We start from the raw sequence: 26,878 nt of genomic DNA on the forward strand, positions 1-26,878 counted from the left end.
GAAGGTGTTGGCATGGGCTATAGGGGTCAGAGGTTGAAGGGACAAAGGGTGCAGGGGTGGGGGTCAAAGGATGTTATGAGCTGGGGAGCAAGGGGCTGAGTTGGGGCTAGGCAGAAAGGTAACAGTTTAGCATATTAGCATAGTCATTATTTGTATAATGAATATGCAAATAAAATGTTGCCATTCCTGCAAAAGTTTGTGAATGAATTTACCAGTCCATGATATAAAAAAGGTTGGGAACCACTGCTCTGAGAATAATATGGGACACCCCAATCCTTTGAGTAACAAACTTGAAATGGAGGTAAAATTCAGATTTCTTACATGTTTGCAAAAAGCTCTTATTAATTACACTGCCAGCAAATAAAATGGGCTTTAAAAGAAGCATATTTTGATTCAATGAAATGTTTGTGATGTTTTAATCTGTTTTTTAAATTCATTGTAGAAAACTTTGCCAAGTAATATGCATGATCTCAGCATTCACCAAGTAGTTGTTTTGTGCATCAGTATATTTTTTGTTACACAGTCCCATACACTTTTCCTACAACCATATTAATGTTGGAGGGAATTATTGCCTTTTCTTCCTTCCTGATCTTTTCCTGTTTGTCATGATCATGTATTCATCAGAAGAATGCTTTGCAAAGCATATTGCAAGTTAAACTAAACTTTAGAAATACAAACTGTTGCATTATTGAAAGGGAATATCTGGAATCCTGAAATGGTCTCCTTTTTCATTGTGTTGAATGTAATATAATAAAAGTCAGTAAGTTTTGAATGGAAAATTACTTTTTTCATCACACAGTGCATACAGGTACCTCTTGTTGAATTAGATTTTAAATGGTAGTTTCTTTGAATGTGTTCTTTATCACTTGCCAAGGATGTTTGGCTTATCTCAGTGATGACCCAACATAGCATTTCTTATGCTCTTGTGTTCTTCATGCTCTGAATGTGGGAAACACCATAAAGAATAAAAATCAAGAGGTTATGAAATTGGGGGGCTCCGGGAGGCCCCAAGGGAGAGTTTCAGACAAGGCCTCCCACATAGGGCTTGTGCATTGTCCCTCTGTGCCTTTCTTCCCGAGGCCGTTATCCCAAATGATATACCTTCTGCCAATGACTTAAAACAATTTCAGGAGCTTTTTAAGAGAGTTGCCATCAGTCAAGACATCACTCTATCAGAGGTTCCAGAGAAGCAATATAAACTTTTAAAGAACCTGCAACCTTCCACAAAAGCAAAAATTATGCTTCCGATTGATGAAGCGATCATGGATGCAGCAATTGACATATGGCAAACCAGCCTCAGCCCTGCCTACCAACAAGCGGGCTGACAGAAAATATTTTGTGCCCTCAAAGGGCATGGTCTTTTTATTCTTGTACCCACAGTCCAACTCCTTGGTCATAGATGCTGCAAACCAAAGATCTAAGAACCCACAGTACAAGCCCCCTACCCATGAGAAGGAGCATAAACATCTCAACTTGTATGGTTGGAAGATGTACTCCATCCTCCACCCTGCAAATTCTCATAGCCAATTACACTGTGCTACTTGCTAATCATGACTTTGATAACCATGCCAAGTGCAGCATCTTCCTGACAAACGACCTATCCCGAAGTTCGTGGTTCAGGAAGGGTACACCATTTCTTGCACAGTATTGCAGATGGCACTGAATTTTGCTGATACGGCAGCAAGCAACAATTACATCAGTAGTAATGAGATGCACCTTCTGGCTGGAGGTGGCAAGGGTCTCAAAAGAGCTGCAATCCAAAGTTGAGGAACTCCCATTTGATAAGAACAAACTTTACATCAAGGACTGATGAGGTTCTTCACTCAAGTAAAGATTCCCACCCTACACTGCATACTCTTGGGATGTACATACCCCCTTACCACAGATAATGTTACACTCCCTATCACAGGTAGAGGGATTTCTCATATTCTAGACAGCAGCAAAGACCTTTGACCAGAATCGTGCCACAGGTAGAAACCAACATTGCTGAACCACTAACACCGGCTTGTCCAGTCATTAGGCCCCAGGCAAAAGATTTGAGGCTTTGGTTGGGGACGTGCACAATCTCTCCATTCCACTAGTCCCTCACAACATAGAAATTTTTCATCACTGTTTATGCCCTCTCTACAACGAATGGTCATCAATTCCTACAGACCATTAGGTTTTGAAATCATAGAACCATAGAGCTGGAAGAGACCTCAGAAGGTCATCAAGTCCAGCTCCCTGCTGTAGGTAGAACCAATCCCAATTAAATCAACCCAGCCAGGGCTTTGTCAAGCCGAGACTTAAACACCTCTAGACTCCACTACTTCCCTAAGTAACCCATTCCAGTGTTTCACCACTCTCCTAGTGAAATAGTTTTTCCTAATATCCAACCTGGACCTCTCCCATCACAACTTGAAACCATTGCTCTTTGTTCTGCCATCTGTCACTACTGAGAACAGCCTTTCTCCATCCCCTTTGGAACCTCCCTTCAGGAAGTTGAAGGCTGCTATCAAATCCCCCCTCACTCTTCGCTTCTGCAGACTACACAGACCCAACACCCTCCGCCTCATAGGTCATATGCTCCAGCCCCCTAATCATTTTGGTTGCCCTCCACTGGACCTTCTCCAATGCGTCCACATCCTTTTTGTAGTGAGGGGCCCAGACTGGCCTCACCAGAGCCGAATAAAGGGGGGAATAATGACATCTCTGGATCTGCTTGCAATGCTTCTCCTAATGCAACCTAAGATGCCATTAGCCTTCTTGGCTACAAGGGCACACTGTTGACTCATATCCCTTCATGTTAGCATCCCAGGGGATTCTGCCCATCAGATCTCTGTAGGAGTCAAAATCTGCTTTTCTGAAGTCCAAGGTGTGTATTTTACTACTCTCTTTTCTTCCTTTGGTCAGGATCCTGAAATCTAGCAACTCATGATCACTGCTTCCAAGGTTGTCACCCACCTCTACTTCTCCTATTAGTTCCTCCCTGTTTGTGAGCAGAATGTCAAGCTGCACACGGCTCCTGGTTGGATCCTTCAGCACTTGTACCAAAAAGTTATCCCCAACATCCAATGACCTGGATGAGGGGATGGATTGCATCCTCAGCAAGTTTGTGAATGACACTAAGCTAGGGGGAGAGGTAGATACGCTTAAGGGCAGAGATAGAGTCCAGAGTGACTTAGACAAATTGGAGGATTGGGCCACAAGAAATCTGATAAGGTTCAACAAGGACATGTGTAGAGTCCTGCACTTGGGACGGAAGAATCCCAAGCATAGTTACAAGCTGGGGACCAACCAGTTAAGTAGTAGTTCTGCAGAAAAGGACCTGGGGGTTACAGTGGATGAGAAGCTGGATATGAGTCAACAGTGGGCCCTTGTAGCCAAGAAGGCTAATAGCATCTAAGGTTGCATTAAGAGGAGCATTGCCAGCAGATCCAGAGATGTCATTATTTATTCGGCTTTGGTGAGGCCACATCTGGAGTATTGTGTCCAGTTCTGGGCCCCCCACTACAAAAAGGATGTGGACGCATTGGAGAGGGTCCAGCGGAGGGCAACCAAAATGATTAGGGGGCTGGAGCATATGACTTACGAGGAGAGGCTGAGGGAGTTGGGTCTGTTTAGTCTGCAGAAGCGAAGAGTGAGGGGGGATTTGATAGCAGCTTTCAACTTCCTGAAGGAAGGTTCCAAAGAGGATGGAGAGAGGCTGTTCTCAATAGTGACAGATGTCAGAGCAAGGAGCAATGGTCTCAAGTTGCGGTGGGTGAGGTCCAGGTTGGATATTAGGAAAAACTATTTCACTAGGAGGGTAGTGAAGCACTGGAATGGGTTACCTGGGGAAGTAGTGGAGTCTCCATCCCTAGAGGTGTTTAAGTCTCGGCTTGACAAAGCCCTGGCCGGGTTGATTTAGTTGGGATTGTTCCTGCCTAGAGCAGGGGACTGGACTTGATGATCTTCTGAGGTCTTTTCCAGCTCTATGGTTCTATGATTCTATGAATTGCACAAAACAGAACACGAGAGCAATAAACAGAGAACAAAATGAGACAAGAGAATACCATCACTATAAAAGCATTCTAAGTGGCAAGTTTAGACCAGCAAAAAGAGCCTGTTAAAAAAAAATCATACCTGAACAATAGAAATAGAATGAAGGTTGTGATAGGCAGAATATTGTCAAGAAATACTAATCAGAGTTGCTAACTCTCATGATTTCATCATAAGTCACATGATAATTATTCTTTCCCCAGCTTCTGGAGTCAGGTTGGTATGTAATTTCAGCGTTCATTCCAAACAAAAAGTAAATTTCTTGCTCTCATGACTGTGAAAAATGCTTGAAAATGTGACTCAAGTGCACCATAAAAGCTCAAAAAGCAGAAGGCAAATAACACCAAATTATTATTTTTACATAAAGCCAAATCTCATTATTTTTGGTGAGGATGTTTCATGATTTTTCAACATTTGAGATTTACAGTTCTGCTAAACGGACCAGCCCCACAAGAAACCTTTGACAATAAAGTTGAACACTTGAAGACAGTGTTGTCACATCTCACATTACAAACAAAAAAGTTAAAGACTCAAATAAAAAAATAAAAGTTGGAAAACTACAGGTGAAAACCAAGTCACCATTGATGTGTTGAATGCTTGTAAGAGTTGGAATGTTGAGAATGAACCTGAAGAGTCTGTACTGATAGCACATAATTGGGAAGTTGAAGGAATACTGCAATAATGCTGACTGAAAGAACCCCCTCTGTTGAACTGTACTGAGAGGGGGAATATTTGTGGCACTTAACATAGAGGATATGCACAAGAGAAGTCCAGGTTAGTCAGAACATTGCCCTGTGTAGAAAGGATTCAGAACTAATATATTTAAAATATATTAAATCCTCTTAGATTTCACTGCTCTGATCAAGGCATTTTAAAACTTAAGATTTTATGTTGTAACTGTGGGACTTTTTAAAAATCAAATGCAGTCCACCCATTAGAGTGGGGATGGGGAACCTTTTTCGGGCCAAGGATAGAAAAATCAATTGGGTACTGCACACAAGTGAGAAGCAAGAAAACAAAAAATAACCCTCACTATCATGACCCCCAAAGACACTTCTCACAATCCCTTCGTACATCAGAGTCTAGGGGGTGCAGGCTAGTAGAATTTGTGTGCTCCAGCCCCATGGTGGGGCAGCAGAGGGGCTGGAGTTCCCGTGCAGGCTCTCGAGTGCTGGGAGGAAACCCTGAGCTATGGAGGCTGGATCCAGGCAAGCCGGGGGCCCACATCCAGCCTCCAGCCCTGAGGGTTCTCCATCTCTGCATTAGAGGGCTTGATTTTTGGTTTGGTTTGGTTTCTCAGGCTTGCTTCTTATTGATATCATTGTATTTCTGAACATTTTCCCAGAATGACTTCACATTCATCAGAAGTTTCAGGCTATTAATTCTCTTTTGTTCCATTGTTTTTGGCTTTTTTCTACTGCAGTAGATATTTTTTCTTTTTTGTACCATAGCTTACTCCATTTTAACAAACTTTAGCAGAAGAATGTGTATCTACGGCATTTATTATAGTTTTTCTGCTAAACTAAAGCAGGAGCTTGTAGCAAAAGAAGCTTTGGCATAACTTTCAGTGTTCTGCTCTTATTGTGTATGAACAGATTAACAAATACTACTTGCTTGCTTATTTCATATAAGTTGGTTTAGTTGGCCATCCCAGTGTTTCATCCCCATGTTTCTTCATGTCCTGAAGTAACCATTGAAGCCAGGTCTTAATTTATTATTGATTTTTAAAGGGTGCAAAATATTTCATTTTCTGTTTCTCTACAGTTTAGCCCAACATACTTTTTCATGGACATTTTATTTTCTGCATGTGTTTTATTTTCTAAGATAAGGTTTTCTTTGCCATTTTATTCCATTGTCACAACTTCTTGCCTAGCTTGTAGGTGTTACCTCTGCTCTTTCTTTAAACTGTGCACACTGAATCCTACATTATTCTCTGTATATGACTTCTTTTAATTCAGCCCACATCTGTTCAACTCCATATCCTGAGTCAAGTGTTTGAAAGCTGATATTTAATGTTAATTAGAAATTCTTTGTCAGTTAGATGGATTGCATATGATTACTCTTAAGCTGCCACTCTGTTTTTTCTTTATTGTTTAAACCATACAAAATCTAGATATCTCGGTAATGTTGCATCTTGATTCTGGAGAGATTTTTCCTATCCCGATGCTACAGAGAAATGACAAATGATGGGTTTTTTTTAATTCAGAGATTAATACTATGGAACCCTGTCGATAAAATATAGCTCAATTTGTAGAATTTGAATCTTCCATCAATGTGTTCATTCACATTCCTTCATCAATATGTTTGTCTCATTCATAACTGGTAAGGTTATTGAAATTTGACAGTGAGACGAGACAATCATGCATTAATTACCTAATTATACTTCAAATGCTGATCAGAATATTTTGAACTTCTATTTCAGGGTCTCAAACCACTTTACTGAATTTATCCTTCTAATGCCACTGAAAGCTAGAAAACAATACTGTCCTCATTTTTATATTGTGGAATTCAGATGGTCACTGCAGGAATGATGGAGGGGCGGGCAATGTTGTAACATATGTAAAAAATGCATCTGAAAGGACATGTTGTATAAAGGAGTAGAGATGTTAAATTGTGAGTAGTTTACTAATCAAATAGTCGATGAATTTTTGCATTGACTATTCAATTAGCCAATAGGGCGCCTCCGAAGTGTAGCAGCAGCCTTAGGGCTGTTGCTACACTTCAAATGTGAAAGCGCCACCTGGAGCCCAGAATCAGCTGGGGACTCTCCTGCTGTCCCTGGGCTCCCTGCAGCACTGCCAGTTTGAAACGCTATGGGGAGCCTGGTGTCAAGTTCCTTGCGGCATTTCAAAGCAGCAGCGCCCTGTAGAGCCCAGAATCAGCTGTGGACTCTCCCGCCCAGGGTCCCTGTGGTGCTGCTGCTTTGCCGGAAGAAGCCTGCCATCAGGCTCCTTGTGGGAGTTCAAAGCATTAGCACCACATAGAGCCTGGGATCATCTGGGGATTCCCCCACTGAGCCCAGGCTCAGTGCAGAGCTGTCGCTTTGAAATGCTGTGTGCAGCCTAAGGACACCCCAGTTGGTCCCGGGCTGCATGCGGCATTTCAAAGCGGCAGCACTGCGTGGAGCTTGGCGTCTGGCCCCAGGCTCCACCTGTTGCTGCAGCTTTGAAGTACTCCCTCTTCTTCCTCCCCTCCCCCTTGCTGCCTCTTTTTGATAGAGGTTGCAAGGGGGGAGTGACTAGTCAACTCAACTATCCGATAAGCATTTCTTTATCAGATAGTCGACTAATCTTTTCCATCCCTATAAAGGAGCAGTTAAAGATAACCATCTTCATTCTTTTCTTTGCTAATTAATTATGATAGTAATATCATTTGCATCTATCCTTGCTTTTCCTGTATGATCCATAGGGCAAGATGCCATTTTGAACTCTGTTATGAAAAGTCTTAATCAAATCAATCCGGAATTGCATAGTGAAGGTAGATTTTCCTTGTAGCTCATACTGTTGTTCTCTTCCCTTTATCCCCGCTAGTCCAATAATGTCATTTTCAAATGGCCATTTCCAATTTTTTAGTGTAGTTAACAAACAAAACTGTCAAGTGCTGCCCATTGTTAAAAGGTGTTATATATGGTACTGCGCAAATTTCCTTTGCTACAGTGATTCACAGTTAAGCTTTTAAAATTATTTCATTTATTGTACTCCAAGGCATTTACCTACTACTCTATCTCCCGTACACAGACACACATAGTAGTCACAATACCAGCTAGAAATGCTAGGTTTTTTCCCTCAGAAACAAGGTGATTTTTTACACTCCTCTTTTGGTTTCACTTATCATTGGTCAGAACAGAACTAGATATACAGGCAGTCCCCGACTTACGCGGATCCGACTTATGTCGGATCCGCAGTTACGAACGGCGCTGCCCCGGAGTACATGGACTGCGGGACCTCGCGGTCCCGCCGCCCGTGTACTCCGGGCGAGAAAAGCTGCTCCGCGTCTCCCTGGTCTGCAGACCAGGAAGACGCGGAGCAAAGCCGCTGCCCAAACCCCTCCCTCCCGCGGCTTTGCAAAGCCTCGGGGAAGCCGGCAGCGATGCAGCCCAGGCGCACCTGGGCTGCCTCGCTGCCCGAGACCCCCCGAGGCTTTGCAAAGCCACGGGGGGGGGGGCTCGAGCAGCGAGGCAGCCCAGGCGCGCCTGGGCTGCTCCGCTGCCGGCTTCCCCGAGGCTTTGCAAAGCCGCGGGGAAAGCCGGCAGCGGGACAGCCCAGACGCCCCACGGCTGTCCCGCTGCCGGCGTCGTCAGAGGCTTTGCTCCCCGTCTCCCTGGTCTGCTGGTCTCCAGCAAACCAGGGAGACAGGGAGCAAAGCCGCGGAGGACCCAGGCGGCGGGACCGCGGTGCGTCTCGGTCCGCCGCCCGCGTCTTCCTGGTCTGCTGGGGTGGAGGGGGGCGCAGCTAGTACGCCCCCCCCCCCCCCCCAGCAGACTAGGCTTTTCTCTGGACGCCTGTGGCAGAGCAGCTGCTCTGGTCCTGATTCAGCCGCTGCTGGTCAGTTTCAGCAGCGGCTGAATCAGGACGCCTGGGGCAGAGCAGCTGGGGTGCTGCTGGGTTGGTCCAGTAGCGCCAGCACCCCAGCTGCTTTGCCCCAGGCGTCCTGATTTAGCCGCTGCTGAAACTGACCAGCGCTGACTACAGGAAGCCCGAGGCAGAGTTGCTCTGCCTCGGACTTCCTGGAATCAGCTGCTGATCAGTTTCAGCAGCAGCTGACTTGGGGACGCTTGGGGTTCTTGAATTGATTCTGTATGTAAGTCAGAACTGGCGGTCAGTTTCAGCAGTGGCTGAATCTGGACGCCAATTCCGACTTACATACAGATTCAACTTAAGAACAAACCTACAGTCCCTATCTTGTACATAACCCGGGGACTGCCTGTAATGTCATGGTCTGCTTAAACCTCTTTAAGTGAATATGCCTGATTGAGTGTTCCATGAGGATACTGTATTGAAACACAAAGAAATAAAAAACATTTTATTCTGAATCCACTGAGCCTCATTGTAATTGCCTGGTGAAAACCATATTTGCAGTGTTGTTAGAGCTGTGTTGGTCCTAGGATATTAGACAAGTGAGGTGGATCTAAGGAAATGTCTGTTACTGAATCCAGAAGACCTCTCTGTAGCTTGAGAGCTTGTCTCTTTCACCCGTTGAAGTTGATCCAATAAAATATATTACCTCACACACCTTGTGTCACTGTCAAATTTACAGAATGCCACTATCATTACTGGTCCCCAAGATTGATTTGATAATTGTGGCGTATCATAGAAATTGTATTCTGTGGTCAGATATTTTGGCCTTGTGTTTGCAGTAATAAAACACACTATGCTTCCATCAAGAATAAAAAAAAAAAAATCCTGAAGTCAGTGTATGATTTTGGTACTGAAGGGAGCCCGAATTGAGAATTAGAAGAAAAAATTACATAGAGACTCCCCCTTGAACATAGAATTTAAATGAAAAGTGCTTCCTAATTCAGACCAAGATCTGCATGAATTTTAAATTATATGAAAATCAGATTTAATTTACTGTATGTTTATGCTTCCACAACAAAAAATGGGTTTTATTTTACCATCCATAACTTTCCACATAGAACTCCTATTAGAATTATTTCTTTGTATGTGATGTGTAATGCAAGGAAAATTCCTTAAAGAATACAGTTCCAGGACCTGATACTATATAGTCAATATTTCAGATTCTCCTATGTTCTTTGTTGGTAGTATTGGGAACTTTTGTATTCCAATTTGTTTTCAAATCATTGCAAGGATCTCTTAAATGAAGATTGAGTTATGCTTCAGTGTGGCTTTTCAAAAAAAAATTTCCCCTTCTCCATTAGATTACTGTTTTCAAAAGCCAAATTGGAATCCCTGTGCAGAGGCCCAGATGAAGCACTCCTTACCTGCAAACATATGCTACAGATTTGGAAGTCCTGTTACAATCTCACTAACCCCAGGTAAGATGCTAAATCTACTTTGGATTTTGTCTCCTGTACATCAAAATTTGTCATAAGAATTCTGATTTAATCACAATTCATAAATCTTTTCCCTTGAGTTTTCTACTAAGATGGTTCTTGGGATATAATGTATGTCTGGTCTCTCTTTACGAAAGGTTTCTTTTCAATACATTGCTCTACAGTTTTGAGACAGAAATCAGTGATTAATTATAAGAAGTTTTATGACACCAAAAACTGAAAAGGCCTGTCCTAATTTTTTTACTACAGATTAGCATTTCTGCTATTATAAGGTAACTGAGGGTATGTCTACACTTGCACCCTAGTTCGAACTAGGGATGCAAATGTAGGCATTCGAAATAGTCAATGAAGCGGGGATTTAAATATCCTGCGCTTCATTAGCATGATCTCACTGGCGCGTTACTCTGATCAACACCTGTTTCGAAAGTGAAAGTGCACACTGGGACGTGTTAGTTTGAACCAAACCCCTTGGTAACTCCTCAGTAACATTGGTTCGAACTAACGCGTCCCAGCGCGCACTTTCACTTTCGAAACAGCTGTTGATCGGAGTAACGCGTTGGCGAGATCATGCTAATGAAGCGCGGGATATTTAAATCCCCGCTTCATTGACTTCATTGACTATTTTGAATGCATTTTGAGTTCAAACTAGGGTGCAGGTGTAGACATACCCTTAGAGATTTCTGGACTTATTGATTTCTGATTTTCAAAGGGGATTATGGGTCTAAGTCTGATATGTTTAATATACAGTCAGAGTAGCCTTTAACAAGAACTAAAACTCAACTAAGCCTTAGAGAGCCTGTGTTAGTATGTAACTTTAAAAACAATGAGTAGTGCTGTGGCACCTTAGAGACTAACCATAGTATGAGCTTTCATGTGCAAAACCCACTTCTTCAGATGAGGTGAGCTTGACCTGAGTTTTGCCCACAAAAGCTCATGATACTGTGTATGTATATTTCATTAGTCTCTAAGGTACCACAGGACTACTAGTTGTTTTAAAACTCAGCAAGTTCACTTGATAATTGCTAATAGAGCCAATAGCATCCATTTTCTGGGAGGGTAGAGAGGGGTATCTGGGAGAAGTAACACATAAGCTACTCCAATAGGGATATTCAGAGAGTAGGAATGATCTTTGAGAAGAGAAGGCACATAAGATAGTTATTTCTGAATCCCCGAAGCTGAGCTTTGGTCTCTGCTGGACCTGGCTTGGCCATAAGTTAGAGAAACTATGGGTGTTCTAATTTATACCAGTTAAGGTTCTGCATAGCAGAGGGAAGCCCTTCTTAAAGACACCCTTTTCACCGAGGACGTTTAAGGCAAAAAACTAGCTCTGTCAAAGTAATTATAATTGACCAGTTAATTCCAAGTCTCTGCCCTTTGATATTTCTTTAGTGTTGTAAAGGGCGAGATCCTAATTGAGCACATAGTACCACAGAATCATTTACCTTTCTATCAATGGCAATATATGCAATTTGACCACAGGAGAGACAGGAGGTTCATCTTGAAGTGTGCCCTTCATTGTGGTATCTTTTATACCTGAAAAAGTTTTGCTTCCAAATACCTGTCTAATTGTTTGTTTGTACTAGCTATATAAGACGTAGCTTTAGGTGTGCTTTATGGAAAAATAATTGATATAAGGAATATTTCTGTTTCATTTAAATTCCTGCAGTGTATGACTGTTTAAAAACATGACGGATGCCACTTGTGGGGGTAACTTTCTGTTGAAGGGGGAGGAGATTTGTGCTAGAGAGTAGCACTATATTTTTGTTTTGTTATTAGCTAAGATTAATCAACAACCTTGTATATTCTATAAATATTTACAAGCCTAAATATTCTGTTCCGATTGTTACCCCTGTATAAAAAGGGGTTAGAAATTGAATTAGAATAAGACTGTTTGGCAAGAGTGCAGATACTGTTAATAGATTCAGATGTGGTATTTGTCCTTTGAAAAATATTTAATATTTCCTAGTTTATGTATGGGGAATAGTATCTTATCCAAATTTACAGAATGCTCTGCAGAGCAAAATGGTTGCAATTCATTTACAAGTTTAATATCAGTATCATGCCTGTGTGTGTAACATTGCAAGCATATCTTTATACCCTCCTGCAATATGCAGTTATACTTGTGTGGATTACAGATGTCTAACTGTGCTCTGTCATTGCTTTCCTGATGGGTTCAGTGCTACCCAGCCTAAAAATACTTCAGTTAAGAAACAACTCCTCCAGATACCTGCAGGAATTCTGACCTGCTCTGAACTATAAAAGCTTAGTATTCTCATTACATTGGTTTTATATAATTTCTGAAAAATAATAGTTGCCAGCTCTCCTGATCTTTTTACCTTTTCCCTTAAGAACTTAGGAACCTGTATCTCCTTACTAGATATTAACCCAGATTTCAAGGCTGCTGATTTTGGTTAAAAAAAAAATTCTAACAATTAAATTACAAAAATCTATTTACATTACAGTCAGGATCATAGTAGATCTCTGCAGGGAGGGAGGGCTATAAATAAATGCTGGACAGTGGAGAGACTTGATTTTGCAAATCCCATCATATTGGCATTCTGGAAGTTGTGCTGGTATCACACCGCTCCCTTATATAGCATCTGATGTGGCATATCTCCCCTCATATAGCATTGGCAGGATTGTGGTAATGTGACATGCCTATCCTATTGCAGCATATTGCATTTTCACACCAGTAGTAGCTCAATATGGAGTGATATTATAATTAGAAGAGGTTTCCCTTTCTAATTTGAATTGCTGAATGAAAATTCCATTTTCTGACTTGTTATAGTACATATCTCTGGTTGCTATCAGATCACCTTTTGTAGGAGAGGGTTGGACTCAGTGTCCCCATTAATTAGCAGAATCCCCATTAACAGTTCATCTGATGAAGTGGGCTTTACCCACAAAAGCTCATGATACATTTTTGATAGTCTCTAAGGAGCCACAAGACTACTTATTGTCCTCACTAATGTTACTTATGAGACTAACTGGACAGAACACATGTAATAAAAATGCTAATCATAATACTTTCTCACTGCTTGTAGGATTAAGGAATAATGGATCAAATTCAATGTATCTGTAGTCTGGTTGCTAAAGCATTCTGAAAATTATTGTAGGCTCTCTTTTTCTATACTTTTCTCTTATTAATTTTGCACTATAATGTACTTACCTTCTTAACCAGCTCAGCCTAATTAAGGAATATATAGTAAAGTATATTAGGGATGTGAATGGGTAACAGATTAGCTCATTCCCTGGGAGCAGCCTGTCACAGGTAGAGGGCTGCTGCAGTCCACCCTTTGCAGCTGGTGGCTGGGGCCTGGAGCCAGCAGCCAGCCCCACGTAAGACAGGGAAGGGGAGCCCTGCAGGCTGCTCCAGCTGGGCTGGAGTCATCCCCCACCTGGGATCCTTCACAGTCAATTAACTTATTAATCAGAATTTTACATCCCTACAATGTATATGCATGTAACATTCATTCCATTTCTGTTAATTAAATAGGAAAAAGCTAGAACACACTCCAAATTAGAGCAGTATAGGACATTGTCCCATATAGGTTTATTTTGGAATAAATACAAAATATGAACTAACTACAGGAGGAAACTAGATAATCACCCAGAATGTCAGTGCAGTAATTAAATTGTAGTTCACTTCAAATGTTGTTCTCCTGCTCAAAAATACTTTGCGGCCTTGTTCCTCAGTTGAAGGAGAAATTAATATAGCAATTACCAAAAATATGTGCCAGCTGATGTAATAACTATGCCTGATAGTCTGTATCCCAGAAAATTCCCTTCTGTCTCCTGGGTAGTGCTATAATAGCATCCCTTTACAGAAAAATTGCAGTCTAGCAATGACATTAGTGCCATTCAAGATCTTCTTAGTAACATTTTAGCGAAAGCTGAATAAAAGAAATAGTATTTTCACTCTGTGCTTAAAGTTTGTAACTATAATGAGTTTAAAAATGAGTAGTCCTGCGGCACAGTTGTTTTTAAAGATACAAATTAACAGTTCTAGAAACAAAAGTTGTATGTTTATGCACAGAATGTTTAAGGCACAGACAGTATCAGTTCAAGTTTCCCCTCACTGATGTGCTAGTGTTCCTTACTGCCAATATGGAGGGACACTTCAGGGGTGAGAGAAAATTCATTCTCCATTCCCATTAAATCCTGGCCTGTCTGCTGAAAATGGCACCACAATGAAATCTTGTCTTTTGTGTGCTTTTCCCCTATATTATACAGATTTCACAAGGGAAACCAGCATTTCTCAATGTAGGGGCCCTGGCCCAAAAGGGAGTTGTAGGAGAGTAACAAGATTATTTTAGATGGGTAGCACCCCACCAGCAGCAATGTGGACGTAGTAAGGGTGGCAGTACCATACAATGCAATCCTTACTTCTGTGCGACTGTTGGTGCTGGCTCTGCCTTCAGAGCTGGGCTCCAAGGCCAGTAGCCATTGCTCTCCAGCTGCCCTGCTCTGAAGGCAACACTGCCGCCACCAGCATCAAGCAGTATAGAAGTAAGGGTAGCAGTACTGTACACAACCTCTCCAACAAACCTTGCGAACCTCCTCCTCTCCTCCCCCCAAAAAACTTTTTTTGGTTCAGGACCACTATAATTACAACATTGTGAAATTTCAGATTTAAATATCTGAAATAATGAAATTTACTATTTTAAAATCCCATGACAGTGACATTAACCAAAATGGACCGTGAATTTGGTAGGCCAGTAGGCGCAGGCTGCCAAATCAGCTAGGTAGGTGGCATTGACTTTGTCACTGCCAGACTAGACTCAAATGTAGTGAACCAGAGATGAAAAATTCATTACCGGTCTCCTATACCATCTGTATTTTTACATAGGTTGTTGCCTTAAATTAAGGATAGAAGTAAATTGGTTCATTAGCATAACATCCTCTTTTCTTCAGATCCCTAGTTAAAATTCAGGTCTTGGAGCAGTTCTTTTACTCGTTAGCAATATCCACAGCTTCTCTTCAACTTTAACTCTTTGTCCTATGTTCTGGTTTGGATGTGTTTAGATTCTGTGTTCTTTAGGACTGTCATCATTTGACTGATTGTTATATAAATGTACTGTATCGTGCACTCGTTTAATATCTCGAGTCTAAGTATATATTTGGCTTGTAAAGCTGTAACATATGAACCACTTTAAATGTTTGTATCTTTTGTGACCATTCTGATTGAGTATTTATGGAACAAGAATTGCTACAATAAGTGTGGTTATTTTTAGTTAGCTTTTATTTAGTGTAGTTGTTTGACTGAATAATTGGCCATGTTTAATACTAAACTTTGGTTACTACTGTTTTGCAAGAACATGTGAGGAGGGACATTATATTAATTGTATGTCAACAGTCAGTGTTTGATTTTTATATTTTAAATGACATCCTTTAAATATTATGTTACAGTGATTCTGGACGCGGGAGCAGTCTGTTAGACAGAGCCATTGCAGACAGACGACAACTCACTACAATTACCTTACCTGACTTCAGTGACCCTGAAACAGGTGAGAATTAGTATCTTGAACAGGAAATGTGGCAAAAATAATGTCGCTCTCCATATCTTCGGTTAAAACTCACAAGATAAAAAGACCGAAGCACTTGGTGTAAGATATGATGACATTTTTCTCTAGATACCTGAAATATTGCTGTAAAAGTTTAAAAAAAAAAATTGCATTAGCAGATTTGAGGAGATGCTTGCAATATAAACTTTACATTTTACTGATTAATTTATTTTTGTGTTTAAAGGTTCCATTGTCCAGCCTGTCACTACATTTATTTCAATATAAATATATACATATTTTAGGAAGTGTTATCATTATTAAATATTTAATAAAGGTTAACTTTTGTCATGCCTGTCTAGCTAGGATCTGATACTTTATCCATTCCATTTGTATCTAAGCAATTCTGAGTACATTTTTTCGTTGTAATTTTAAAAACAAATTTGCAAAACAAAGAAAACTCCCTCCTACACCTTAAAAATATCTTACTTTACTAACTATTTTTGACAACTACATATTTGAAAACAGATTTTATTTGGGGGATAGGTTCACAATAGAGGTTAATAGCTTTTGACATGTTAAAAGAAATACATATTTTACAAATCTCATTAAATTCAGTGTAAAATAAAATGCTACACAGACTGCAGTAGGTTAACTTTACAATGTCATTACATGTCAGTACATGCTTATACACTGTATAATTAGTCTATTATCTTAAATTCACCTATATTAACTTGAATAACTATGCCTAAAAGTCTTTGTAAACCAAAAACTCATAGCTTGAATGAGTAAATGTACAGTTTTAAGAGAAACTCTAAAACATAGAAACAATTGGCATTTGCACTAAATTTACCAGAAAAGACACTATATTACATAAGAACATAAGAACGGCCGTACTGGGTCAGACCAAAGGTCCATCTAGCCCAGTATCCTGTCTACCGACAGTGGCCAGCACCAGGTGCCCCAGAGAGGGTGGACCGAAGACAATGATCAAGCGATTTGTCTCCTGCCATCCCTCTCCAGCCTCTGACAGAGGCCAAGGACACCATTTTATCCCCTGGTAATAGCCTTTTATGGACCTAGCCTCCATGAATTTATCCAGTTTCTCTTTAAACTCTATTATAGTCCTAGCATTCACAGCCTCCTCTGGCAAGGAGTTCCACAGGTTGACTACACGCTGTGTGAAGAAGAACTTTCTGTTATTAGTTTTAAACCTGCTACCCATTAATTTCATTTGGTGTCCTCTAGTTCTTCTATTATGGGAACTAATAAATAACTTTTCTTTATCAGCCCTCTCCACACCACTCATGATTTTATAGACCTCTATCATATCCCCCCTCAGTCTCCTCTTTTCTAACTGAAAAGTCCCAGTTGCTTTAACCTCTCCTCATATGGGACCCGTTCCAAACCCCTAATCATTTTAGTTGCCCTTTTCTGAACCCTTTTCAAGGCTAAAATATCTTTTTTGAGGTGAGGAGACCACATCTGTACACAGTATTCAAGATGTGGGCGTACCATAGTTTTATACAGGGGCAGTAAGATATTCTGGGTCTTATTTTCTATCCCTTTCCTAATAATTCCTAGCATCCTATTTGCCTTTTTGACCACCGCTGCACTCTGTGTGGAAGTTTTCAGAGAACTGTCCACGATAACTCCAAGATCTCTTTCCTGATTTGTCGTAGCCAAATTAGCCCCCATCATACTGTATGTATAGTTGGGGTTATTTTTCCCGATGTGCATTACTTTACACTTAGCCACATTACATTTCATTTGCCATTTTGTTGCCCAATCACTCAGTTTGGTGAGATCTTCTTGGAGTCCCTCACTGTCTGCTTCTGTCTTGATTATCCTAAACAGTTTGGTATCATCTGCAAACTTTACTACCTCACTGCTTACCCCTTTCTCCAGATCATTTATGAATAAGTTGAAAAGGATTGGTCCCAGGACTGACCCTTGGGGTACACCACTAGTTACCCCTCTCCAATCTGAAAATTTACCATTGATTCCTACCCTTTGTTTCCTGTCTTTTAACCAGTTCTCAATCCAAGAAAGGACCTTCCCTCTTATCCCATGGCCATGTAATTTACACAAGAGCCTTTGGTGAGGGACCTTGTCAAAGGCTTTCTGAAAATCCAAGTATACTATATCTACTGGATCCCCCTTGTCCGCAAGTTTGTTAACCCCTTCAAAGAACTTTAACAGATTAGTAAGACAGGATTTCCCTTTATAGAAACCATGTTGACTTTTGTCCAACAAATTATGTTCTTCTACATGCTTCACAATTTTATTCTTTACTATTGTTTCGACTAATTTGCCCGGTATTGAAGTTAGACTTACCGGTCTGTAATTGCCAGGATCGCCTCTAGAGCCCTTTTTAAATATTGGTGTCACGTTGGCTACCTTCCAGTCATTAGGTACGGAAGCCGATTTAAAGGATAGGTTACAAACCACAGATAATAGCTCAGCAGTTTCCCATTTAAGTTCTTTTAGAACCCTTGGATGAATGCCATCCGGTCCCGGAGATATGTTAACATTAAGTTTTTCTATTTGTTCCAAAACCTCCTCTAATGACACTTCAATCTGGGACAGTTCCTCAGGAATCTCCCCAACGTCCTCAGCCGTGAAGACTGAAGCAAAGAAATCATTTAGTTTCTCCGCAATGGCTTTATCATCTTTGATTACTCCTTTTATAGCTCGATCATCTAGGGGACCCACAGGTTTTTTATCAGGCTTAAAAAAACATTTTGTTATTCCTTTTTGAGTTTTTGGCTAGCTGTTCCTCAAAATCTTTTTTTGCTTTTCTTATTACATGTTTACACTTGATTTGACAGTATTTATGTTCCTTTTTATTTATCTCACTAGGATTGTACTTCCACTTCTTAAAAGATACCTTTTTGTCCCTCACTGCTTCTTTTACATGGTGGTTAAGCCACGGTGACTCTTTTTTAGGTCTTTTGCTATGTTTTTTAATTTGGGGTATACATTTAAGTTGGGCCTCTATTATGGTGTCTTTAAAAAGTTTCCATGCAGCTTGCAGGGATTTGGCTCTAGTCACTGTGCCTTTTAATTTCTGTTTAACTAACCTCCTCATTTTTGCGTAATTCCTCTTTTTGAAATTAAATGCCATGGTGCTGGACTGCTGAGGTGTTCTTCCCACCACAGGACTGTTGAATGTTATTATATTATGGTCACTATTCCCAAGCAGTCCTGTAACGGTTATATCCTGGACCTGATCCTGCACTCCACTCAGGACTAAATCAAGAATTGCCTCTCCCCTTGTGGGTTCCTGCACTAGCTGCTCCAAGAAGCAGTCATTTAAGCCATTGAGAAATTTTATCTCCGCTTCTCTTCCTGAGGTGACATGTATCCAGTCAATATGGGGGTAATTAAAATCCCCCATTATTATAGAGTTCTTTATTTTGGTAGCCTCTCTAATCTCCCTTAGCATTTCTATGTCAGTATCGCTGTCCTGGTCAGGTGGTCGGTAATATATCCCTACTGCTAATTTCTTATTATTGGAGCATGGAATTTCTGTCCATAGCAATTCTATGGAACATGTTGATTCACTTAATATTTTTATTTCATTTGATTCTACATTATCTTTCACATACATTGCCACTCCGCCATCCACCTGGTCTGCTCTATCCTTTCTATATATTTTATATCCCAGTATGATTGTGTCCCACAGATTTTCCTCATTCCACCAGGTTTCAGTGATGCCTATTATGTCTATCTCCTCATTTAGTACGAGGTACTCTAGTTCACCCATCTTATTAGTCAGACTCCTAGCATTTGTGTACAAGCACTTAAAAATTTGCCACTGGTTATTTGTCTGCCCTTCCCTGATGCATTGGATTCCTTTGTATGCGGTTGTTTGTCAGCTCTGGCCCATGGTTTGCCCTCCCCCCTCCTCTCTGTCCGACTACAGCTTAGAGAATCTCTGTCAACAGATTCTCCTCTAAGAGAATTCTCTCTCCGATTTACGTGCATCTCCGCACCAATCGACTTTCCCCCATCTCTTAATTTAAAAACTGCTCTACGGCCTTATTAATGTTTAGTGCCAGCAGTCTGGTTCCACCCTGGTTTAGGTGGAGCCCACCCTTCCTGTATAGGCTCCCCCTCTCCCAAAAGTGTCCCTAGTTCCTAATAAATCTAAACCCCTCTTCCCTACACCATCGTCTCATCCACGCATTGAGACTCTGAAGCTCTGCCTGCCTACCTGGCCCTGTGCGTGGAACTGGAAGCATTTCCAAGAACGCCACCATAGAGGTCCTGGATTTCAGTCTCTTTCCTAGCAGCCTAAATTTGGCCTCCAGGACATCTCTCCTACCCTTCCCTACATCATTGGTACCTACGTGTACCACGACCACCAGCTCCTCCCCAGCACTACACATAAGTTTATCTTGATACCTCGAGAGATCCGCAACCTTCGCACCAGGCAGGCAAGTGACCATACGGTTCTCCGGGTCATCACAAACCCAACTATCTATGTTTCTAATGATCGAATCACCCACTACTAACACCTGCCTCTTCCTAACTGGCATTCCCTCCCCGTCAGAGATATCCTCAGTGCGAGATGATACCGCAACATCCTCTGGGAGGAGGATCCCAACTACGGGATGGTTTCCCTCTGCTCCCATTAAATGCTCTGTTCCCTTGAGACTTTCATCCTCCTTAAGAACACTGGGGCTCTCAGACTGGAGGTGGGACAGTACTACAGTGTCCCGGAAAGTCTCATCAACATAGCTCTCTACCTCCCTTAGCTCCTCCAGTTCAGCCACCCTGTCCTCCAAAGCCCGAACTCAGTCTCTGAGGGTCAGGAGCTCCTTGAAACGGGTGCACACATATGCCACCCGCCCACAGGGCAGGTAATCATACATGTTACACTCGACACAATAAACAGGATAGCCCCCACTCTGCTGCTGGGCTTCTGTCTCCATGTTTGTAATGAATAAGTGTAAGTATAAACTGGGATTCTTTTTAAACTTCTGGAGTATAGATTATTCTAAGAGTTAGGTTTTTAAGAAGGACAGAAGTCACTAGTGCCCTCTAAACTCCCCCTCTCCAAACTCTCCTGTTAGCTGTTCCTGGTCACGCTCTCCCTGGTCGCTGAGTCACAGGCTTATATAGCTCTGGTAGCCCCTCCCCCTGACTGAGGCTCAGCCAATTAACAGAGGCTTCTAGATTTCAAACCTTTTAGAAGCTCCGTCAAACAAACAAACCAAACAAACAAACCAAACAGACAAACACAATCTCAGCACACTGCAAATAACTCCCCCACACACAAACACACACTCCAGACAGCCACTTACCACAAGGGTCCCATTTTTACTCCTCTTTTACCTGGAGAACTCCCTCTCCAAACTCTCCTGTTAGCTGTTCCTGGTCGCGCTTATCCTACTCTATATCATATTATCCTACTCTACATCATAGTATATCACAAATATGAAGAGATTTATTTTCTTAGCTATTTGTTTTCTTGCTTTTGTAGATTTTATGTCAAAACTAGAACATACTTTTCGTATTGTCTTTGACACATAAATTCTTGTTTACTTCAATGCAAAATGCTTTTGGAAAGGTTTACCAATCTGACATGTCTTTATGGCATTTTGACAGCTGTAAATTAGAACTCAACAACCTGTGAGTCGTTGAAATATAACAGTGTTATTCAATAAGAAAACAATTGTACTTCCTTGCTTTATTTCTGAAACCATCAGGTTAGATCAGATGTTTACTCTCACATGCACAAGATATATTTTTGCCATTATAATAGATATTCGGTTATAAATTCCTTATTTCAGAATTATAAAGGCTTCATGCAGTGTGTATTTTACCATAGCAAGAACCTGTTATTTGTACAGTGGGACTTTTCTACTTTCACATTCTTATGTTCACTTGCTATTTTTTAAAAGCATTTTAATCCAAAAAAGGAAATTTGTCTTGTAAGCACTCCACATTCTGAGCTAGTTCACTGCTCTTGTTTTATCAAGCAAATACAAGAAATGTGTTATGAAATTTTAAAATCTAGCTACTTATGTGTGCAAAGAAACATTTGTTTTTCAAGTGGATGCCAAGAGCTTTGAGAGACCCTATTTTACGTCTCAAGTTATTCAGATAATGAATAGTCATTACCATTGTAGATTTAATCCTTTTTAGAGATCTTCTTCGCTTACTGTTTATCAGCCAGATGAGTTGCTGTTAAATAGAGACATGTTTGGATTAGAACATGTAATCTAAAACCACATGAATTTTTTGGGAACTTTACATCCAGCTCTGAACTTCATTATTGGGCCTGGAAGGGACATCTCCAAACAGGACCAAGTTTACCTAAATCATTCCTGACAGATGTTTGCCTAACCTATTCTTTAAACCGTCTTAGGCCAAAACTAGATCTCAACAAACTTGAACTTTTTGGAAGTTCAAATTTATGTTTTTCTGAATCTTGACTGCCTGTACCTGGGTAGAGAGGAGTAGAGAGTTAATAAAAGAGAGGGAAGTCTGTAGGTCTGCAGGAGACACGGAGACAGCAAAAGCCTGTTGACAGGGCTGCCTCACCACCCCATAAAGACTCATAGATTTTGCAGGCTTCTCTGGCACACTCATTAACAGTTCTGCCCCGAGCCTCCCATTCCCCGGTGCCGTCAGTCTCCGGCACCATGGAGAAGCTCAAGTCTGCACCAGCCAGGAGAACTGAGTCAGAACCTAAGTGCACCACACTGGTCAGTGCTGCTGAGGCAGCGGCCCCTACAAAGCTACATATGCCACCACAAGCACCACTACAATGCCTGAACAAGCCATCCCTAGTCAACCCAAACTCAGCTGCGCTCTGGCTCCACAGCATAAGAAAGCGTTGCGCAAGGTGAATCGTTTACAAAAATCCCCACAACCGGGCACACTGCTCAGTCCAAGAGCCTGCTCGCTGTGCTCCTCACTGTTTTCTCATGCCCATGGGCACACTCATATGCCAGAAAGGGCTCCCCACTCTCCTATGCTGCTTTCACCATGAACTGACTATGGCAGCAGGCATAGGAGTAGATTTTCATCCTGCCATTCATCCCCATCAGGTTCAGTGGCTCCCTGGCATTCATACTGGGATCATTCCCTACAACATTTCCCATGGCATAGCCAGCCGTGGATGTATTCTCCACAGCAATTTCAGCCTCAGTGGCCCCTTTGGGAATCATGGCAGGGGTAGCAACCACATTCCTCCTAGGCTTAACACCCAAGAGATGCAGCTACTGCATTACCACAGCACACTACTACACACTCCTCGACTATATCCGCGCATTTCTCTCCATGTCACCCGTCCTCAATAATAACACTGGACAAAGGGGACTGGTTCTCAGTCCTCGACCTTCAGGATGAATATTTTCATGTAACCATTCACCCTGCCCACAGAAGATTTCTCAGATTCGTCGTAGGTCAAGACCATTACCAATACCAGGTCCTCCCCTTTTCTTTTTCTACGGCCCCTCGAATGTTCTTGAAGACGCTAGCCGTGGTCACACCTTTTCTCAGAAGATAGAACAACATCATCTTCCCCTACCTCGATGACTGTTTAATCAAGAGATCCAGAAAATCAACAAGCTATGGCGATGACAACCGCGACCAGGGAATGTTTTTCCCAACTTGGACTGCTTATCAATATACACAAGTCCACCATACAGCCCGCACAAAAAATAGAATTTATCTGAGCGGTTCTAGATTCAGTGACAGCAAGAGCCTATCTGCCACCATATAGATTCAAGGCACTGTGCTACCTTATTTGGGGGATCAAGTATACTCCCTTTTCCACAGCCTGAACGTGCCTCCAATTATTGGGTCACATGGTGGCCACAACCTTTGTTGTCCTATTTGTGAGGCTACACATGTGCTGCCTATAGCATTGGCTCACAGCCACCTACATTCCAACCTGACACAGCCTCATGAGGAGTCTTACACTTCCTCTGACAATTCTACAATCTTTCAACTGATGGACTTCAACCAACCTACTTGCCGGTATATCCTTCTACCTTACAGATCTGTCAGTAACTATATTGACGGATGCATCACTTAGGAGCTAGGGTGCCAATTGTGGCGCAAGGGCAATACAGGGCACATGGTCCCAATAGGAGAGGAACCTTCATATCGACATCCTGGAGTTCAAGGCCATTCGCAGGGCATGCGCTCACTTCCTTCCCCTGATAAAGGGCAACAATCTTTCATGTCCTCATGAACAACACACACTCTTTGTTTTACATCAATCGACAGGGTGGTGCCCAATAACACTCACTATGTGCAGAAGCAATCAGATTTTGGAACTGGTGTATCAGGAACCACATAACTCCAACCACCACATATGTACCAGGACAGCAGAACATGAGGGCTGACAAACTGAGCAGACGTTTCTCAGAGCAGCATGAATGGGGGATCAACACCAAGGTTCTCCTCTCTGTTTTTCGCAGGTGGGATTTCCCAGCTATAGATCTTTTTGCAACGGTACTCAACCTCAGGTGCCACAGGTTCTGCTCCCGAGCAGGGCTGAGCAAGAGAACATCTCTAGACTCCACTACTTCCCTAGATAACCCATTCCAGTGCTTCACCACCCTCCTAGTGAAATAGTTTTTCCTAATATCCAACCTAGACCTCCCCCACTGTAACTTGAGACCATTGTTCCTTGTTCCTCCATCCATCACTTCTGAGAACAGCCTCTCTCCAGTCTCTTTGGAACCTCCCTTCAGGAAGTTGAAGGCTGCTATCAAATCCCCCACATGCTTCTCTTCTGCAGACTAAATAAGACCAACTCTCTCAGCCTCTCTTTATAGGTCAAGTACTCCAGCACCCTAATCATTTTAGTTGTCCTCTGCTGGACCCTCTCCAATGCGTCCACATCCTTTCTGTTGGGGGGGGGGGAGAATTGGATACAATATTCCATATATGGCCTCACTAGTGCCTAATAAAGAGGAATAATCACTTCTCTAGATCTGCTGGCAATGCTCCTCCTAATGCACCCTAATATGCCATTAGCCTTCTTGGCTTCAAAGGCATACAATTGAAATACCTGACTCATATCCAGCTTCTCATCCACTGTAATCCCCAGGTCCTTTTCTGCTGAACTGCTACTTAGCCAGTCAGTCCCCAGCCCGTAACAATGCTTGGGTTTCTTCCATCCTAAATGCAGGACTCTGCACTTGACCTTGTTGAATCTCATCAGATTTCTTTTGTCCCAATCGTCTAATCTGTCGAGGTCACTCTGGACCTTATCCCTGCCCTCCAATATATCTATCTCTACCCCCAGCTTAGTGTCATCCGCAAACTTGCTGGGGGTGCAATCCATCCCCTCATCCAAGTCATTAATGAAGATGTTGAATAAAACCAGCCCTAGAACTGATCCTTGGGGCACTCCATTTGAAACCGACTGCCAACCAGACATTGAGCCATTGATCACTCCCTGTTGGGCCTGACAATCTAGCCAGCTTTCTATCCACCTTACAGTCCATTTATCCAATCCATATTTCCTTAACTTGCTGGTAAGAATACCATGGGAGACCATATCAAAAACTTTGCTAAAGTCAAGGTATGTCACATCCACTGACTTCATCCTGTCGACAGAACCAGTTTCCTCCTCATAGAAACTAATCAGATCGGTCAGGCATAACTTGCCTTTGGTGAATCCATGGTAAATATTCTTGATCACCTTCCCCTCTTCCAAGTGCTTCAGAATGGATTCCTTGAGGATCCCTTCCGTAATTTTTCCGGGAACTGAGGTAAGGCCGACTGGTGTGTAGTTCCCTGGATTGTTGTTGTTACCTTTTTTAAAGGTGGGCACTATGTGCCTTTTTCCAATCATCCAGGATCTCTCCCGATCTCCATGAGTTTTAAAAAATAATGGCCAAAGGCTCTGCATTGACATTTGCCAATTCCCTCAGTACTCTCGGCTGCATTAAATTCGGACCCATGGATTTGTGTGTGTGTCCAGCTTTTCTAAATAGTTCTTAATCTGTTCTTTCTCCAAGGGCTGCCCACCTCTTTCCCATACTATGTTGTGTAGCACAGTAGTCTGGGAGCTGACCTTGTCTGTGAAGACAGAGGCATTGAATACTTCAGCTTTTCCCACACCATCTGTTACTAGATTACTTCCCTCATCCAGTAAGGGCCCCACACCCTCTCTGATCACCCTCTTATTGCTAACATGCCTGTAGAAACCTTTCTTGTTACCCTTCACATTCCTTGCTAGCTGCAATGCCAATTGTGCTTTTCCCTTCCTGATTACTCCTCAGCATTCTTGAGCAATATATTTATACTCCTCCGTAGTCATCTGTCCAAGTTTCCACTTCTTTTAAGCTTCCTTTTTGTGTTTAAGATCACCAAGGATTTCCCCTGTAAACCAATCTGGTCGCCTACCATATTTGCTCTTCTTACTGCGCATTGGGTTGGTTTGTTCCTGTGCCTTCAATAAGGCTTCTTTAAAATACAGCCAGCTCTCCGGGACTCTTTTCCCCTTCATGTTAGCACCGCAGGGGATCCTGCCCATCATTTCTCTGAGGGAGTCAAAGTCTGCTTTTCTCAAGTCCAGGGTGTGCATTTTCCTGCTCTCCTTTCTTCCTTTGGTCAGGACCCAGAAATCTACCATCTCATGATCACTGCTTCCCAGGTTGCCACCCACATCTACTTCCCCTGTTTGTGAGCAGCAGATCAAACTGTGCATGGCCCCTAGTTGGTTCCTTCAGCACTTGTACCAGGAAGTTATCCCCTTCATTATCCAAAAACTTCCTGGATTGTCTGATATCAAACTGAGAGGGGTTGCAACTGCTTTGGAGGGATAGGGTCATAATTCAAAATGATCTGGACAAACTGTAGAAATGGTCAGAGGTAAATAGGATGAAGTTTAATATGGACAAATGCAAAGTACTCCGCTTAGGAAAGAACAATCTGTGTCACACATACAGAATGGGAAGATACTGTCTAGGAAGGAGTATTGCAGAAAGGGATCTAGGGGTCATAGTGGACCGTAAGCTAAATGAGTCAACAGTGTGAGGCTGTTGCAAAAAAAGCAAACATGATTCTGGGACGAATTAACAGGAGTGTTGTGAGCGAGACACGAGAAGTCATTCTTCCACTCTACTCTGCGCAAAGGCCTCAATTGGAGTATTGTGTCCAGTTCTGGGCACCACATTTCAAGAAAGATGTGGAGAAACTGGAGAGGATCCAGAGAAGAGCAACAAGAATGTTTAAAGGTCTAGAGAACATGAGCTACGAGGGAAGACTGAAAGAATTGGGCTTGTTTAGTTTAGAAAAGAGAAGACTGAGAGGGGACATGACAGCAGTTTTCAGGTATCTAAAAGGGTGTCTCAAGGAGGAGGGA

General features: G+C 42.1%; 1 protein-coding gene across 5 annotated transcripts in view; it reads left to right on the plus strand.

Moving 5' to 3' along the window:
• Positions 1–26,878, plus strand: part of TTC7B (tetratricopeptide repeat domain 7B) — a 256,223-nt gene that overhangs the window by 144,046 nt on the left and 85,299 nt on the right. For all 5 annotated transcript variants that reach the window (XM_075926715.1, XM_075926716.1, XM_075926717.1 and 2 more), the window contains 2 exons: positions 9,899–10,015; positions 15,443–15,540. In XM_075926715.1, the coding sequence (XP_075782830.1) occupies positions 9,899–10,015; positions 15,443–15,540 (215 nt within the window). The remainder of the gene's footprint in view (positions 1–9,898; positions 10,016–15,442; positions 15,541–26,878) is intronic.

Source organism: Pelodiscus sinensis, chromosome 4, assembly GCF_049634645.1.
Source record: "Pelodiscus sinensis isolate JC-2024 chromosome 4, ASM4963464v1, whole genome shotgun sequence".
NCBI lineage: Eukaryota > Metazoa > Chordata > Testudines > Trionychidae > Pelodiscus > Pelodiscus sinensis.